The sequence below is a fragment of the Bombus pascuorum genome, chromosome 2 (assembly GCF_905332965.1).
Source record: "Bombus pascuorum chromosome 2, iyBomPasc1.1, whole genome shotgun sequence".
Lineage (NCBI taxonomy): Eukaryota > Metazoa > Arthropoda > Insecta > Hymenoptera > Apidae > Bombus > Bombus pascuorum.
In genome coordinates this window covers 18,158,784-18,174,840 of record NC_083489.1, presented here as the reverse complement: position 1 = coordinate 18,174,840, position 16,057 = coordinate 18,158,784, and the positions used below count along the sequence as shown (strand labels likewise).

The following is a 16,057-nucleotide window of genomic DNA, read 5'->3' as shown; positions in this document are numbered from 1 at the left end:
TTTTTTAAGAATTGGTAACACTATAAGAAAATTTAGATATTTAACTTATTTGCTTTAAAAAATATGAAAATATTTATAAGAATATTTCTGAGATAATTCCATGTTAATGTAATCTAAATGTTTGACCACCTACTTATGAAATAATCTATATAAAGAAGTTTCAAGCATAGTTTAAAGGATATTTAAATGTACGCTTCGTACTCTTTAAGTAAAAATTTTTGCGTTCATATATCTTTACTTTCAATTTTCTGAGAAAGCGCCAGTAAAGCTGAAAACGATGGCACGACTTCAGAGGGAAAGATTTAAAGTAATAGCGGGAGAGATACAACCGCGCCGGTGCAGACAAACGGCGTGGTTTTTTGGGGAAGGAATTCAACTGGATCGTCCTGTGACCTGGGATTTTCGGCGTCGGTGGCGTGTCAGGGGAATCGACAGGAAGTTTAGAGGGTGGAAGAGGTCCGCGCAGTGGTATATAGTATTCTAGTCTATCGTCTCCTGTGCTTGTACCCGGATCCCTGTATATATTAATAAATAAATTTCAAACAGATTTTCAAGTTTGAATCTGAGTAACTCTGCAGTATATCAACTTTTTTCAACTTTGACTATTTGACTCCAGTTTTTTTTTTAGAAAGAAGTTTTCTTTAATGTTAGAAGAATGTTATTTGTTTAAAGTTAAATTTAATAGTTTCCTAACGAAATAATAAAAAGTATATTAGATTTTGTTATTAAGATTATTAAGATTGCTTGTTTTTGTGATGAAATAAAGAAGGCTTCTTTTACAAGATAGGCTAGAATGAAATAATCAAAATTGAGAAAACACTATACTGCTATAATTATCTGAGACTGAACAAGAAATAAGTAAAAGTAGAGAATATACATACGTGTCAGGACTCTGATCAGTATCAGATTCCTCAAGTTCAGCCTTGTTTCGTTTCTTCTCATAGACTAGGATAATAGCGCACAGAACAATAACCTCTACGCAAATGCCTAAGAAGGGCCAGAGTGCGGCGAGCTTGTCTTTGACCCTAAGGAATGTTTGGGCCTCTGCCACGTGAGATTCAGCAGTATCGGACCAGTTATAGGATACCCTACAGGAAACGGTACCACGATCGTCCATCTCGATATTTTCAACCATTAAGACGGCTCCGTAGATATTTCTTTCATGATCCCATCCGAGCTTAACGCGACCAGCGCTGCGCGTATAATTCTGGTTTCCAAATGTCCATGATACCTTAATACCAGGACTCTGTTTACCGGCACATGTTAAATGCAACTTCTCTCCTTCTACCACACTTGTTGAATCAGGAAGGTATGCAGTAGGTTTTGCTGCAAATAAATAAGATTTTTAATATTGTAAACAAATTAATAGAAAGATTAAATATAGTAAAAAATATATCAGAATTCCGGAGTCTTTGTAAAAGATTATTTTTCGAAGATGATATAATGTTTAACAATTTTGTTATAAAAAAACAAAATAAAATGAAAATAATAAATATTAGACTAAAATTAAATTTAAAAACTGAAAAGAAGAAGGCAGGCAAGTTTTGTATTGTAGAAAGGATTGAAACCCTTAAGAATAAGGATTTTAAGGTTATACTTACGTACGATCCCGTACTTTGTGGTATAGTTGGTTCCTTTACAAGTATAATTTCCATACACAGCTTCTGAGATCTTCAAAACTTCCAAGGTGCCTGTTTCGTTATCCAGTTTAATTAAATCTTCGTTACCAGCTAATGCTTTATAGATGGGAATATCTTGTTTAAACCATTGCAGCTTTTCCCCTGCACTTTTGTTTGCGCATTCTAATGTCATTGGAACATCCGTGGATGTAAGTATTCTGATCTTCTTATCTGTCTCATAAAGAAACCAAATTGTTACTTCATATCAAAAGTTATTTATTTTTCTTCACATAAGATGCTGTTTAATAGCAAACTTGCTATGCTATTTGCATAGCACAAACCAACATCATTTCATACACTTGTTAATTTTACAATTTTTGTTTAGTAAAACAAAAATAACTTCAGTTGTTTCTCCGAGTTTATAAATTCAATTTGGACTCGTAATGCGAATTATATAACGTATTTTTCAAAATTTCTCAAGGTATTCAAGATCCTACATTTCTTATCTTCAATAGTATTTCTTATCGGAACAGTTCAGGCCGTTGTTATCTTTCGAATTTTTAACAAAAGCAACATGAGAATCGATTTACTCCCGGATAAACATAATCTGTTACATCTTTAATACAGTTCTTTAATATACTAGCAGTTTCAAAATACATATATTATTTGATATTATTTACCAAAAAGTACAAAATCTTTGCTTCGCTTAAATACCTTATGAATCCACTAATTAAACAAATAAAAATAAAGAGATTCTTAATGTATTGTTGTATTCCATGCAAGGTACGCATTTTAAAGATTTTCTTTATACAGCAATTTCCTTAACACAATGAGCTAATGTTTTATTAGCAAAACAGTTTTACACAGAGATAAATCTAATTGCATCTTTATTCTTCTAATAATCTTCAAGTTCTAAGAATCTTCAAGCGTCATTAAATTCGGAATTGGCACGAATATTATCATATTAAGAAATAATTGGAAATACAAGTATGGGTAGATACTAGCAGCTGGAAGAATAAAATAATGTACTCAAGGCTTTTCCAAGCTTCTCCGCTCGCGGGACAATAAACGCCTCGCTACAATAAGAATTGCAAACAAACAATAGCAGTGATAAAACGGATAACAAAACACTGTAACGTTTGAATTACATCATGGAATATAGAACTGGTATATAGAACAGGTATCTGAAGATTATGTATATATATCAATTCATGAAAGTACTTGAACATTTACCATAAAAAATTATATTTATCTACATAATGTATGTGTTATATGAAATATTTTGAAATATCATTAACACTATAGTTGGTACGAATGACATGATCATATTGGTTAAATTTGAAACCAATCTGACAATGTATATTGAAGGTCTAAGACGTTTACTGCAAATATATATTTAGCAAAAAATTAGTATATACAATGCTAAACATATAGTAAGCGTTAAAGATAGTCCCGCTGAATATTGCTGCTTATTAATATAACGAATAATTGATTGTTTAAATATTTTTGTGCTCTCTGGGAAATATATATGTAGCTTGATCAAATATTTTGTAGTTGTAGTATGTAAATTTTTACATTTGTTTCAACCTTTACTAATACACCCATAGTAGTTGCATTTCCTTACATTGTTAATGAAATTTCAAAATGTTTTATATAACACATAATACAGTGGTTAGAAAAAGTATTTGTACATCGTGTACATGTATCTGTGCACACCCTTATTTTCCCATGACACGTTTTTTTTTATTAGGTTCTACTACATTTTATTTCAGTAATATCAAATGTTGAATTATATGAAATTTCTTACAGTTGGAATTAATTAACTGGTAGGTATATAAATACAAAAATAAATATAGTGGTGTACAAATACATTTTACATATATATTCCACTATATATTCATACAAGGTTTCTAAATGTGTTTTAATACTTTGTAGTTTGAATACTACTGTATTCTCGAAATAGATAAGCTGCACACATACGATCATAAGAAACGCATTCTGTTTAGTCACAGCAATGTCCGCCAGCAGTTATACTCTCTAGGCCATTGTTCCATCTCATATGATACAGTCAATAAAAGCAGTAACAAGCACTAACAAGTCAAAGATGGTTATTAGTCGCAATTAATTACCATTTACGTTTGTACCACTACGTAGTCATAAAACCATGCGTCATCAGAAGCGGAAGAGTACAATAGTATAGAGCTCCACGTTAATTGTACAAGTCATAAAATACGTTTCACCATATGCTAACGTGTGAAAAAGACCGAGTATCTAATAATAATAATTATTATTACTATTACCAATTATCATTCACATAAACAAATATACTTAGAAGCTCGAGCAACGGGCGAACATCATTAGATTTATAACCCTAATCCCAGAGTGAACTCTGAACTTTCGTATGGGTTAATGAATGAAGGATTGATCAATGACAGCCGGTGGATAGTCATTAGCAATATGTCTCTTCATCGATTCGAGAAATTTACAGGTATCGCAATTTCAACAAATTCGAATCTAGGGCAGTGATGACACCTGAAACTCGGACAAGTACCTATTTAGAAACAACCGCCTGCGGTATATTGCTCTATAAAGCTGTCTTAAAATACTGAGACTTGAAAAAAGAATATGCTTGATACTTAAACAAAAATGAGAAGATCCTTCAAAATCACGCTTTTTCTATAGTTTGTCCAATAATACTTGATCAATGAAAATAACTCTATATAATAATTGTATAAGTTATGTCAATACATTCGTTAATATGAATCTTTCTGGTTTGTGCAATATTCGTGTTGCATCCTATAATACAGTTGAAGAATGGAGAAAGCTTTTCAAATTATACACATGTTGCTGGCATACAGTGTTGGAGCGACTTCCAGTTGATTTCAAACAGACTATAATCTTCTGTTACACCTTCAATTACTCTTAAAATTAACATTCCAGAACCTAAAGACATACTGGTATGCAACAAGAATTATATAACATCTATTACGTTACATTTACATGCAGGAGAGACAAACAAGTATTATTCAAAATGCACACACGGACAACAAGCACAAAATGTAATCAACATACGTGAATATTTAAAAAATAGTTAAGTACTGCCCGAATAAACATTTTCAGATCGTACCTGGATACATAATTATGATAGTGCTTCGCTAAGTTGGCTAGTTATCGAAAAGTATTTTATAAAAATCCCTAGTGTCTCTCTTCATCGTGTTTGACACACATATTTATTTTATATAGATAGACTACGGATTTTTATGCATTATTGTATTTTTATAAACATAATGGAAGAAATGAAACGTAAATAGAAATTTATTTCATCTACCAGATATAATAATAAATACTCTACTCTGGATATTTTATACATTTTTGTATATTATATACATTAAGTGAATTTTTGCACCTTCAGATTTCCCATAAATGCATAAGGAAAAAGATAATTCCAAGAGATAGTTGAATAAATCTACGTGATGATACCGTACCTGTCGCGTATATGTTCTGAGAACTACAATGCGCGAAAACAAATGTAAATGAAGCGACCTATACACACTGAAATATGTTGCAACGTGTATAAACTGATGCAGAAATTGTGGAACAGGCCTTTAATGAAGATAGAGACGCAAAACGAACAAAAATTTAAACGTTTATGCGGGCAGTATCGCATGTAAATAAATATCACACCATTATAGCAGAATATAAGCATAAATAGCGTAATATTATAGCAAAATATAAATAGACTGCCGATTTTTATACACATTCATATTTTTAAAAATATAATTAAAAAAATAGAAATTGTTTTGCCTGCCAAATATTATAGAAACACTATACACCTTGGATATTTCATACATTATTCACATTATGCGCATTCTGTGAATTCTATACTTCCAAATTTCCTAAAATCGCATTAAAATCCGCAGTCTAAAATTTATAAGCGAAGGGAGCTCGACATATACGAACCAAAATTTATCCACAGATGAAATAACTCATCGCTGTCCTGCGTGCATTTATAGTCCCCATGATGGTTATCCGTGGCATGCATCGCTCGCAGAGTGCTGCTTCCTGTTCCCACCGGCGATTGAACCGTCAACTGACCACTAGCCAGTTCTGGTTCCAACGATTGTCCGTTTCTGGTCCATCTGATCATATCATCCGGCTTCAAGTCGCTACACTCGATCGACCAAGGTTGATTCTCGTGCACGACCGATGCTCCCTTGTAGGTTACTTTATCGGGAAGAACATACGAGCACACATCAAGGGGTGTACGACAACAATCATCCGGAGATAATGACTTGTACGAGCATCTGGTTTCTACGAGGAACAGATCACGAGTGTGCTGTTCCTGAAGAGATATAGTCATTCTTTTGCTAAGTCTACGGCAGGCTTTCTCAATATAAGGTCTGATCACACGTTATCAATCGGGATTTAATTTTAAGGTTTCCTAGTTAGCACATCATGGTGCTGCATAATGTATTATACTATATGATAACTTTTCCTTGTAGAGCTTTGAAATCTGTTTATAGTAGTGGTATTCTAACGTTGTATTTTTTTTATAAATATTTCCCTCTCCAAGAAAACAATTTATATTACCTACAGTGGCTCATGAAAGTATTCAGACACTTACCATAGAAAATTTTTTGAATTACATGATAGTCCTGTCTCATTACAGTATGTACAATAAAATTGAAAAATATTTTCCATACCACACATAAACATAAAAGATATAACTTAGAAAACACGAAGCTGGCACCCCGCTGGGGGTAGCCACCCACATGCTATATTTATTTTATTTTATTTTTTTATTTACCAATGAGATATAACACTTTACCAAATGTCCTTCAGGACAAATTGTAAAAACCAAAATAAAATAAAAATAAAAAAAAAAAACCACACATAATATATTCATTAAAAGTTCCATTCATAGTAAGTGTTTAAATACTTTTATATTTATTTTATATTCTTAATCGTAAAGGAATAATTACTAAATCTTCGTTATATATACGTATAATCGCTTTCTAAAATTTCTTCAAAATGTCCCTAGATTCTTCCTGCTTATTTTTGCTTGAGTATACGGAGTATTTTTGTATAGTATACGGAATCCAGAAAGGAAGTAAGCTAAATAATAATAAATAAAAGAGGCTAAAGAAGGAATTTTCCTGCTATGCATCGAACATGGTTTTCTTCACTTCAGATTCGGTAGAAAATAGCACTCTAGTCGATGGACTCGCAACGGTGAGTCGGAACCGGCCGGCGCCAAAAAGTCAATCACGACAGTGGAGCGGCAAGAATGCAGGAACATCGGTAACGAACACGTTGATCCGGTTCCACGGAGCAGAGGACATACACGCTCGGCAATTCCTATTTATTTTTAGCGATTTATTCTTTTACAACACCCCGTCGTCCTCGTAGACACCAACTCGACCAGATGAAATTATAATGCATGCAGGCTCAGGGAAAAGAGACTGATAATCACGAACACATCGGGCTGACCTATAAAATGGCTGTACTGGCTTCTGCCTTCCTTGTTAACCGATTTAAGAATACACTGCGACCAAGAGACACCTATAAGAATCGATGATTGTTTGCAATTTAAACATTTACGTAACGCAATTACATTAGGAATATAATCGAATGACCTTTATTTCAACAATTATTTCTAGATTGAAGATCATCGCTAGTTGTTTAACGAATTTATAATTTAAGTTTTTAATTACGAAATTTTATAAGAGAGATAAAAAGAACAAAGAGAAAGATGTGAAGCGTCAGAAGTTTATAGAGAAAACGGATAAGATAAAGAACAAGAGAGTCGAGCCACTCTGTTTACAAAGTCGGAGGTGTACTAGAACGCAGATGGATGGAAAAGGGATCGATAGCACGAAGAACACGTGCCATATAACCTTAAGCATCAGAAGTGACTATATTGCAGAATTATGTGGCTCTACCTAGGCGCGGTTGTAAAAGGGAGTTGGAAGCCTGCCGTTCATTCGTAATTCAAACTGTTACCGCGTGACCGACCATGCGACTTCTAATGGCACCACTGACGCAGAATCGATCTTTGATGGTTTTAATAACGTTAGCAAAATCGACCTTTGGAATTCTACCAAAAATGACCAAATGACTTCGAAATTGAATAACCCTTTAGATTATATTTCCTTAATTTTATTAACATTATAGTTTTTCATTTATTTTTCCCTAGAAATGATTGTTGGAAAACCTAACCTAAATATTATCACAAAAATATCAAATGTTTATAATTTATAATTTTAAACAAAAGAATTGTAGTGGTAGCTAATGCTTTCACATAACTTGCTTGTTTTAGAAATAAACTTAAATGTACATTTAATTCGAAGTAAAAATATTCCAGCAGAAGAGAACTTATTGTATTCGCACAACGAACTGCCTCCAACTGGACCGAACTGGAACTACGCAGTATCGTTTTTTGTTTGGTCTGGAGATACCGAGTTCCATGTGGAACGCTCACAGGAACTCATGCCAGAGGAGTTGGAAAATCTTCGAACGTCTCTTTATGCAAAAATATAGAGAACACGATGGAGGACGCAGGAATTGGGACGCTCCGTGATCTAGGACGCAATTTGGCAAGTTGGACTTGCACATACTCGCGAGATGGAGCACAAACGTAAGATAGCCAATGCACATAAACACGTTCTATCATCCTGACAATGTCAAAGGTCGAAAATTTCTAACCATTATAATGTTGGAACCACTGAACTCGTTCAGAGAAAAAATAAGCATATGGTTCGTGCAATTAAAGAGTTAAAGCAGTAATTTTAGTTTCAAGTTCCAAAAATGAGTTATTCATCCTATTTATTATGTTTTATTCAACTTATATATTATTATTTTTTATTTCAGATTCTAAATAAGAATGAAGTTAGCAAGCTGAACAAATGACCAAATATTTCACACAGTGACCAAGCATATTTATCACCAACTCAATTTGCACATGCAGTTTCTATGTCCATCCAATTTCGCCACATTATTAATTCACTCGCACGCTAACCAACAAGCTTAGAAGATAAATGAATTTCAAATATGGGTCGCTTAAAAGACGGTCGTTGCATCTCCTGATAAACTCATCAGCTCGATGTAAAAGAGTAGAGCTAGAGAGTTTTTCCAATAGGAATACATTACAATTTTTCTGCTCCAGTAAGCCCAGCAGATAAGTGAAACTACTGAGGAATTGAACAACTTCGTACATGTTTTATAATTCTTGGAAAAAGTACGTATACACGAATATACAAAATCACATAATATACAAATTGTTCGGTTTTAGTGATATAATCAGTATTTATATAAATTAATCACTGATGTGTAAAAATGCAAAAGAGAAAAACAATTTTTATAAAATGTTTACAAGAGATTATTCTGAGTGACTAAATCAAACATTATTCAGATTAAAAGGTTTGACTTACAAAATGAACAATATCGATGAGTAATGCATTGTCCCATAAGCATTGTAAATTAATCTATATTGACTTAGAATTAACAGAAAGTTAGTCATTTAACAAGACCAACAAACATCCCTAAACTCAAACTAAAGATTATGTTCTCAAGTGAACTTATGCTTCATTTATCACGCAATTCCGTACACGAGCTACTTAAGTGATTTTTCCTCTAACATAACCTTCTGTCCTGTCCTCGAGTTTCGATATTATCTCGAGCTAAACGAGACATGCAGCGCTTGAAAACCGATATCGGAAAGGCCAGTAGCTAAACAAACATGAACGTTCAGAAGATACCAATATTTGTAAAGGTGAACAAGATTCACGTAGTCTATAGTAGAAGATAAAAATGCTTTTTTCAACAAAGCTGTCAACTTAATCTTCTCCAAATGACTTTCACCAGATAGATGTGAAAAACGTAATGAAAGTTCTCAACCTATACAAGACGCCTCTTTTATCACGTAACTTCGAATAATTTAACGAATAAGTGAAACTTTGACAAAAAAAAAACTTTTTTAGAGTCTCTGGTTACTCTTTTACAAAGACCGTAATTTTCATACTTAATTCGACTAATTCAATGACGTAACAAAATTCAGGTTGCCTCCTGAAATAGTATCTAACTTGATCGCGTGCAATTCAGATGGGAATACACCTTCTGACCTAATACATACAAAGAAAATGAGCGGGTAATTAAGTTTGAAATGCGATGAAGTATCCTCAAATTGCCTTTTTGTTTAATTTGTCCCATTTTGTGTTTAAATAGAGCAAACATGGGCCAATCTACGTGTGTTTACGTATGTTTACGTCAACCAGTCAATAAGAGATCCTGCTTCTCTTACGTCATCCTCGGGGAGGGGTAGTAGGTACGTAGCCACAAGATACACGTTTGCCAACGATACGCATGCGATGATTTACGGTACCAATCTGTATCTGAAAAGACATACGAAGGAAGAACGTTGGAATTGTAAACATGGTCACGTGCCAAATATATTCGATCTTCGAAGATGAAGCAAATTCATTGATTGGATGACAAGTACAGAACAAGAGAAATTCTTCCGCCATCTTTTTTCGTCTTCGAGTTTCCATAGTAACCACATCACATGAGCCCATTAACAATTTTCTTAGAAAATCACTAGGGTTATCCCTATCTATGTTGGAACAAACTTAATACATTCATAATAACAAAACAATTTAATCCTACAAGTGAAGTAAAAAAGATTAAAATTCGAAAAGGATGAGTCTTTGAGTTATTTCAAAAGGTTAGTTAATCAAAAATAAAATAGGCTACAAAGTGCTTCATCTCGATTCGAGAGATTATTTCGGGTCAGGTGTTTTCATGGATTTCTGTAACAACTTCGTACAACACTGTTTTGCATCGTGATGTTAAATAATACCAAACTATCCAACTACGTGCTCCCTACGTGTACATTAAAATGCATTCTTTTTGGCACCTAATTACAGTTCAAAAATTACACATAACTACACACCATTGGAATTCGTAAGGATGCCTGTTGCGAACAAATTTCGCCTTACACGAATAATATTGTATAGAAAGTCAACATGCATGAGAATTCTATGATGATTCAACGTAACTCAAAAGAAATGTTATTTGAATTATCGGTAAGTAATATCGATAAAAAAATACTCACTCTTTCTACTTTTCAGCCAATACTTTTCATATCAATAACTGACCATAACCTATATTAATTTTATACATAATCCGTTTTAGTTTAATAATTTGCTCGTAATATAATGTAACTCCCCAGGACGATTACTGGTATTTTAAATTAATTGAATAAACCTACCTAATTCTCGACAAATATAAGCTGCAAAGCAGCAATGGGTACGCGAGGTCACACGACCTACCATTTCGATGACGAATCAGTAAAATTATAAATATGCTACAACACTGCATACGAGTCCGTATACATCATAGTTGTATTTGCCAGCAGCTGTAACAAAGGTCGGGCATTGGCTAGGCAGTATGATTCACCATAACGACTCATTACACTTCACACTATCATGAAGAAATAATATATTCTTAAATCATCGATAATTAGATTATTAGTTTATCGTTCGACGAACGGATGATACATTAATGAGAATTCATGATTATTCCTTTTCAGCCGAAACTGATGAAGAATAAAACGTCAATAGGATTGTAATTATTTGAAAAGACAATCTTTTAAAATCATACAAGTTAAATGGAAAAACAAAAAAACAATTTATTCAACATTCTTAGAATAAAGATTAGTAATAAGCCTGATAAAATCAATAAGTTGAGATAAAACTTTTAATGAATCCTTTTAATCAATCGCCATGGATTATCTATATATAGGTAGTGACTAGCATTCGAGATCAGTTCTAACCTAGACCTAACCCAGACCTAGAATACAGAAAGACAAAAGTTTTCAGTCAGTTCGATCGAGTAACAGTTATGTAATAAACTAAAGATACTCTAATGAATTTATTTTGGTGATGCATAAAACGATCCTTGATGTGGGAATATATGGCGGAACAAGTAAACCAAAAACGTCGCCCTAGTTAGTTAAACGAGGGTCGCTAGTCATTCTAGTTGCCTGGTAGCACTGTCTGCTTACTTATCGATAGAATAACACGTAAGAAAGCGATCGATTGAAGCGCACGAAATTGTTCATGCCTTCGCGTTCTACGGGCAGGGTATAGAATAGTGAACTCGGCAAAAAACGTTTACATTCGGAATCGATCGGCGCACTCATGCCCACTACCGTGAATAATGGACAGATATCGAGATATTTTCTCTAATCCTTTTGATGAAAAATTAGAAACACTTTTTAAGTCATTTATAAATGTCATTATAATATTTTAAGTCATTTATAATATTTATGTAAATTTAGATTTTTATCAAAATGATTTAAAAAATGAAACCTAAATAGGAATTTCTCTCACCTAGTAAATCTGATAACACTTGGATATTTTATACTTTTTCATATTACATACATTCTGCAAATTTTGTACTTTTTCTTTTCTTAGTTTTCTATAAATGCACGAACATCCACAAACTCATATATTTTTATAACTTATATAAAATACTATTTAGAGTCGATGTTGTTATTTCTTAAATTTTATTTATCATACGAATAATATATAACATGTTCGATTATATAAAATACAAACAACCAAGTCAATATCTGTATTATGTGTTCTTTTTCATTTAAAGCAGTAGATATTGATCTCGCGATAAAGAAAATTTTGTGAATAAAGAGAATCGATTCTGGTATAAGATAAATTTGAATTTCATATAAATTCTTTTTTCTCTTTTTTCTAAGAATAAAATGATTCACAAACCACAGAAAATTATTTGAGAAATATGTTCGATGGAGTTTGAAGTTTGCATGCCGTTGTTACCGTTGCATTATCCTATGGTACATCTTAAAGGGTCAAAAATAGACAGGCGCTCCCAGGGTTAGACGTAAGCATTCTTCTCGTCTGGTTTACAAGCAATGGCAAAACAGAGCGGATGAAAACATTCACCGTGCTAGAGAATGGAGGTTAAGTTTACATTTCAATAAACAAGGCACGCGGACTAAAAATATAAACGGCCAATCTATGATAATCTGAATATCAATTTTACAAAATTGCAAATATAACTATGTAAGAATTCGAACTTGTATCAAAACGAAAACTAAATCTGTTGAATCTTGCGGTGAAATATATTATACATAAGAAACGTTCGGCTTGCCCATCCCATAACACATCGCAGACAAAATGGAAATTATATTCGTAGACTCTAGTCTAAATATAAGTATTCTGACGAACGCTTGAAAACTTTTCACGCGACACATTTTCACAGCTCTATGAACGTTTTCTTCCAGTTTAATAAATAAATATTTAATAGAAAAAATCTGATAACCTCCTTTTTATCTTCTAAATTTCATATTATTTGATAGGAACATTCTAATATGACCTTGAAAGGAACAAGATATTATATAAATTCATCAAGTTTTACAAAAAAAAAAATATTCATTTCAAAAATCGACTGAACGAAGTATAGTCTTAATAAAATGAAGAACCTCACTCATCCTGTTTTTCTCCTGTAGTTTTCAAATAAGATTTAAAATTTTGGTGTTCTTTTCTTATGATATAGATGATAAATGTATGATAAATGAAACTATTGATTTTGAATATAAAGAACGATTATACATGTACTTTTTGTATACATCGTAGTAAAAGTAGTTGTAAAAGTTAGCAAATAATAGCTGAAAACGTGTTCTCACGCACCATAGCGTATTTATCAATCAAACTTAACTGGCCGTACTATCATGATGGAAAATCTGGCGATTTACGTAATTACCGGCCAAACATTAACTTCCGTGTAACGATCACTAGAAGTAAGTAAAGTTTTCTGGGTGGATTAGTAAAATAGGGTCAATTGTTACGCAACAAAAGTTGCTTGGCGTGAGTACTTTGCGTACGTCTCTCGGAATGTAGCTGCATCGAATGCGACCGAATCTCGGTGTCTTGCGTCGGTATAACCAGAGGTGCGCAACTCCAATGACCGCAAAGGTCAAAATTTAGTCGATACATTACTCTACCCGATTACCAGATTATATTTCAAACTTCATGCTTAAATTCTTGCCTACACACTTTTATGTGACATATTGAACAACATTGCACTATAAAAAAGAAATATATATACTTTATTACTTAAATTAAAAGATATATATATTTCACTGTTTAAATTAAATATATAGATCGCACTATTTAACTTAAAAAAAAATATATATATCGTATTATTAAAAAATATATGTATATGCATTTACATGTATTTTTATATATATATGTAATAGCATCAAGAAATTATGTACCATTGCCTATAAACTTCGATACAGTTGGAATCAATTTCTGCACGAACACTACCAAACATCACCACACCGACATGTATCATATTCGAACAAAATTTCAAATATCGATATGGGAAAGATTCCAGAAATAACCTTACCTAATCTTACCGTGGAAGTAAGACGGTTGATTAGGACACACGTGAGTGCTACTGAGAGAGAATAGAGAGATATGAAATATTGTTATCCCATATCTAAATTCTGTTTTAAAATCACTTCATGTAATCTGGTGATGAAAGTCGTTCAAATATTCATACAATTCATAAAAAGAGTCGTGGTTGAGGATGAGTTGATGGCATCACGTATTCCATCTCTGCGTTGAGATACTCGCATTTCTAACGCAATGCGGTATAATCAAAACTAAAAATAGAATTTCATAATCTAACAAGACATGTCGCTTGCATTAACGCGAAATATTGGCGGAAATTATGTTTCAAAGAAATATTTTTAATTTAAAACGGTAATTTTTGTATATGGAGTATGTAAAATGTGTAACTGTATTCAATTTAATGAGAACTTTGCTTGCAATTAGCACGTACGATAAGGATGCGGTTTAGACACCATGTGACATGTACGTCATAGTATCAATGAATTTTTGAAACTCGTCAGATTATAATCAAAATACATGTCAATAATTGTAATGATTATGTTGAAGCGAGGAGAGAAAAATTTGTTGTTACAGAAAATTTTAAAGAAACGAGAGAAAAACTGAGAAGTGTCTGTTAGAAAGGACATTTTTCCCAGAAACAAGATTCGATTGACATTCTTTATTCTTCGCTAGTAACATCAGCCTCTGTACGTCAATTTTTTGTAGTTACACATGTAATCTACGGATACAGTAAATATGTTTTCTACGAAACTAATTCAACAAATACGTTAGGGTGCCCTCAGACTATCAATATATATTATCAATATTTCAAGATTCTGAACTAAAAGAATCATTATATATTGCTGGTACAATATTGTCAATATTATACAATGATGTTAAGAACCTGGAAATATTGACAATGTTATTAATTGTCTGAATAATCAAATATATACATAGATTCTTACTAACAATCTTACATTGTGTCTCGGATGTTTTATTCGTCAGAACGACACTTCGTCAGATCACGCACCTACTATAACCGAAAACTATAAAACGCGTAAGATTTTCAACTCGACAAATATCTCATTTCGATCAAATACTTCTGGAAGAAGGTACTATCTTCTTAAAACAGAAGGAAGTTCGAATAATAGTTTCCGAATACGACTTGACAATGTGACGGGAGTGTAAGGAATAAAAGATAATAAATGGGAAAATGGACTAAATGAATGGCAGAATGGTAGGCAATCCGAAAGAGAGGATAAATCTCACCTGCCTGGACCATGACGAGGGTGCCCGCTAAATATAGCATCCCCAGCAGCACAAAAGCAGCTCGCCTCTCCATCTCGTGGCGCTAATGTACGCGGTGGCGCGTGACTGTGTGCACTTTGCGATACTTAACGATTCGATACGAGGCGAGTTTCTAGGGATCCCTAGACGAATCACAGAATAATGACACCTATGTAGGGCTGCCGTATCTTCGTTTTCGTGATCGCTGCCGTGGTTGTCGTATCTTAGCCGTCGTCGTCACCGTCACCGTCACTGTCGCCTTCCTACAACACCCTTCCCGTTGTAGACAGCTTCTCCTTTTCGGCTGTCCACTCTCAGCCAACTATGATGAAGCCCCACTACTCTCTGCCGATCATTTACACACGCACTCGTCACTTCGAGCCACGCCGTATCATTGACGTCTCAACTCCTCTTATCGTTATCTCTTCGCACGGTTATTATTTTTTTATCTCGGTGTGTGCACAAAACAACACCGAAATTCTCTCAGTCTTACAGCACCTGTTTCCTCCTTTTATTCCTACCGGATCTCGAGTCTCGAACTCGAAATCGTTAAGGAATTCGACAATTAGCACCACAGAACCGCAGAAACAGCAGTATCAGGGAAAAATGGCTGCCCACTGTCTTCTGCTTTAATTTTCTGCGCGGACTTCGCTCTTACTTTCTCGATCGTTATTCCCTCCTTTTCGCTCTCCGACGTACACTGCTCACACACGTCCTCTACGG

The 16,057-nt window shown here is 33.6% G+C and overlaps 1 protein-coding gene and 1 long non-coding RNA gene across 2 annotated transcripts in view; one reads left to right on the top strand and one right to left on the bottom strand.

Annotated features, from left to right (window-relative positions):
• LOC132916766 (neuroplastin) overlaps window positions 1-16,057 on the bottom strand; it is a 17,052-nt gene extending 995 nt beyond the window's left edge. The window contains exons 1-4 of the mRNA XM_060977085.1: window positions 15,317-16,057; window positions 5,580-5,843; window positions 1,602-1,850; window positions 882-1,326 (exon numbers count right to left, since the gene is read on the bottom strand). Coding sequence (XP_060833068.1) covers window positions 882-1,326; window positions 1,602-1,850; window positions 5,580-5,843; window positions 15,317-15,389 — 1,031 coding nt within the window. The 5' untranslated portion in view covers window positions 15,390-16,057. The remainder of the gene's footprint in view (window positions 1-881; window positions 1,327-1,601; window positions 1,851-5,579; window positions 5,844-15,316) is intronic.
• LOC132916769 (uncharacterized) lies at window positions 7,794-8,542 on the top strand. The gene is made up of 3 exons (XR_009660191.1): window positions 7,794-7,865; window positions 7,939-8,256; window positions 8,490-8,542. It is a non-coding gene; the product is annotated as an uncharacterized LOC132916769 (long non-coding RNA).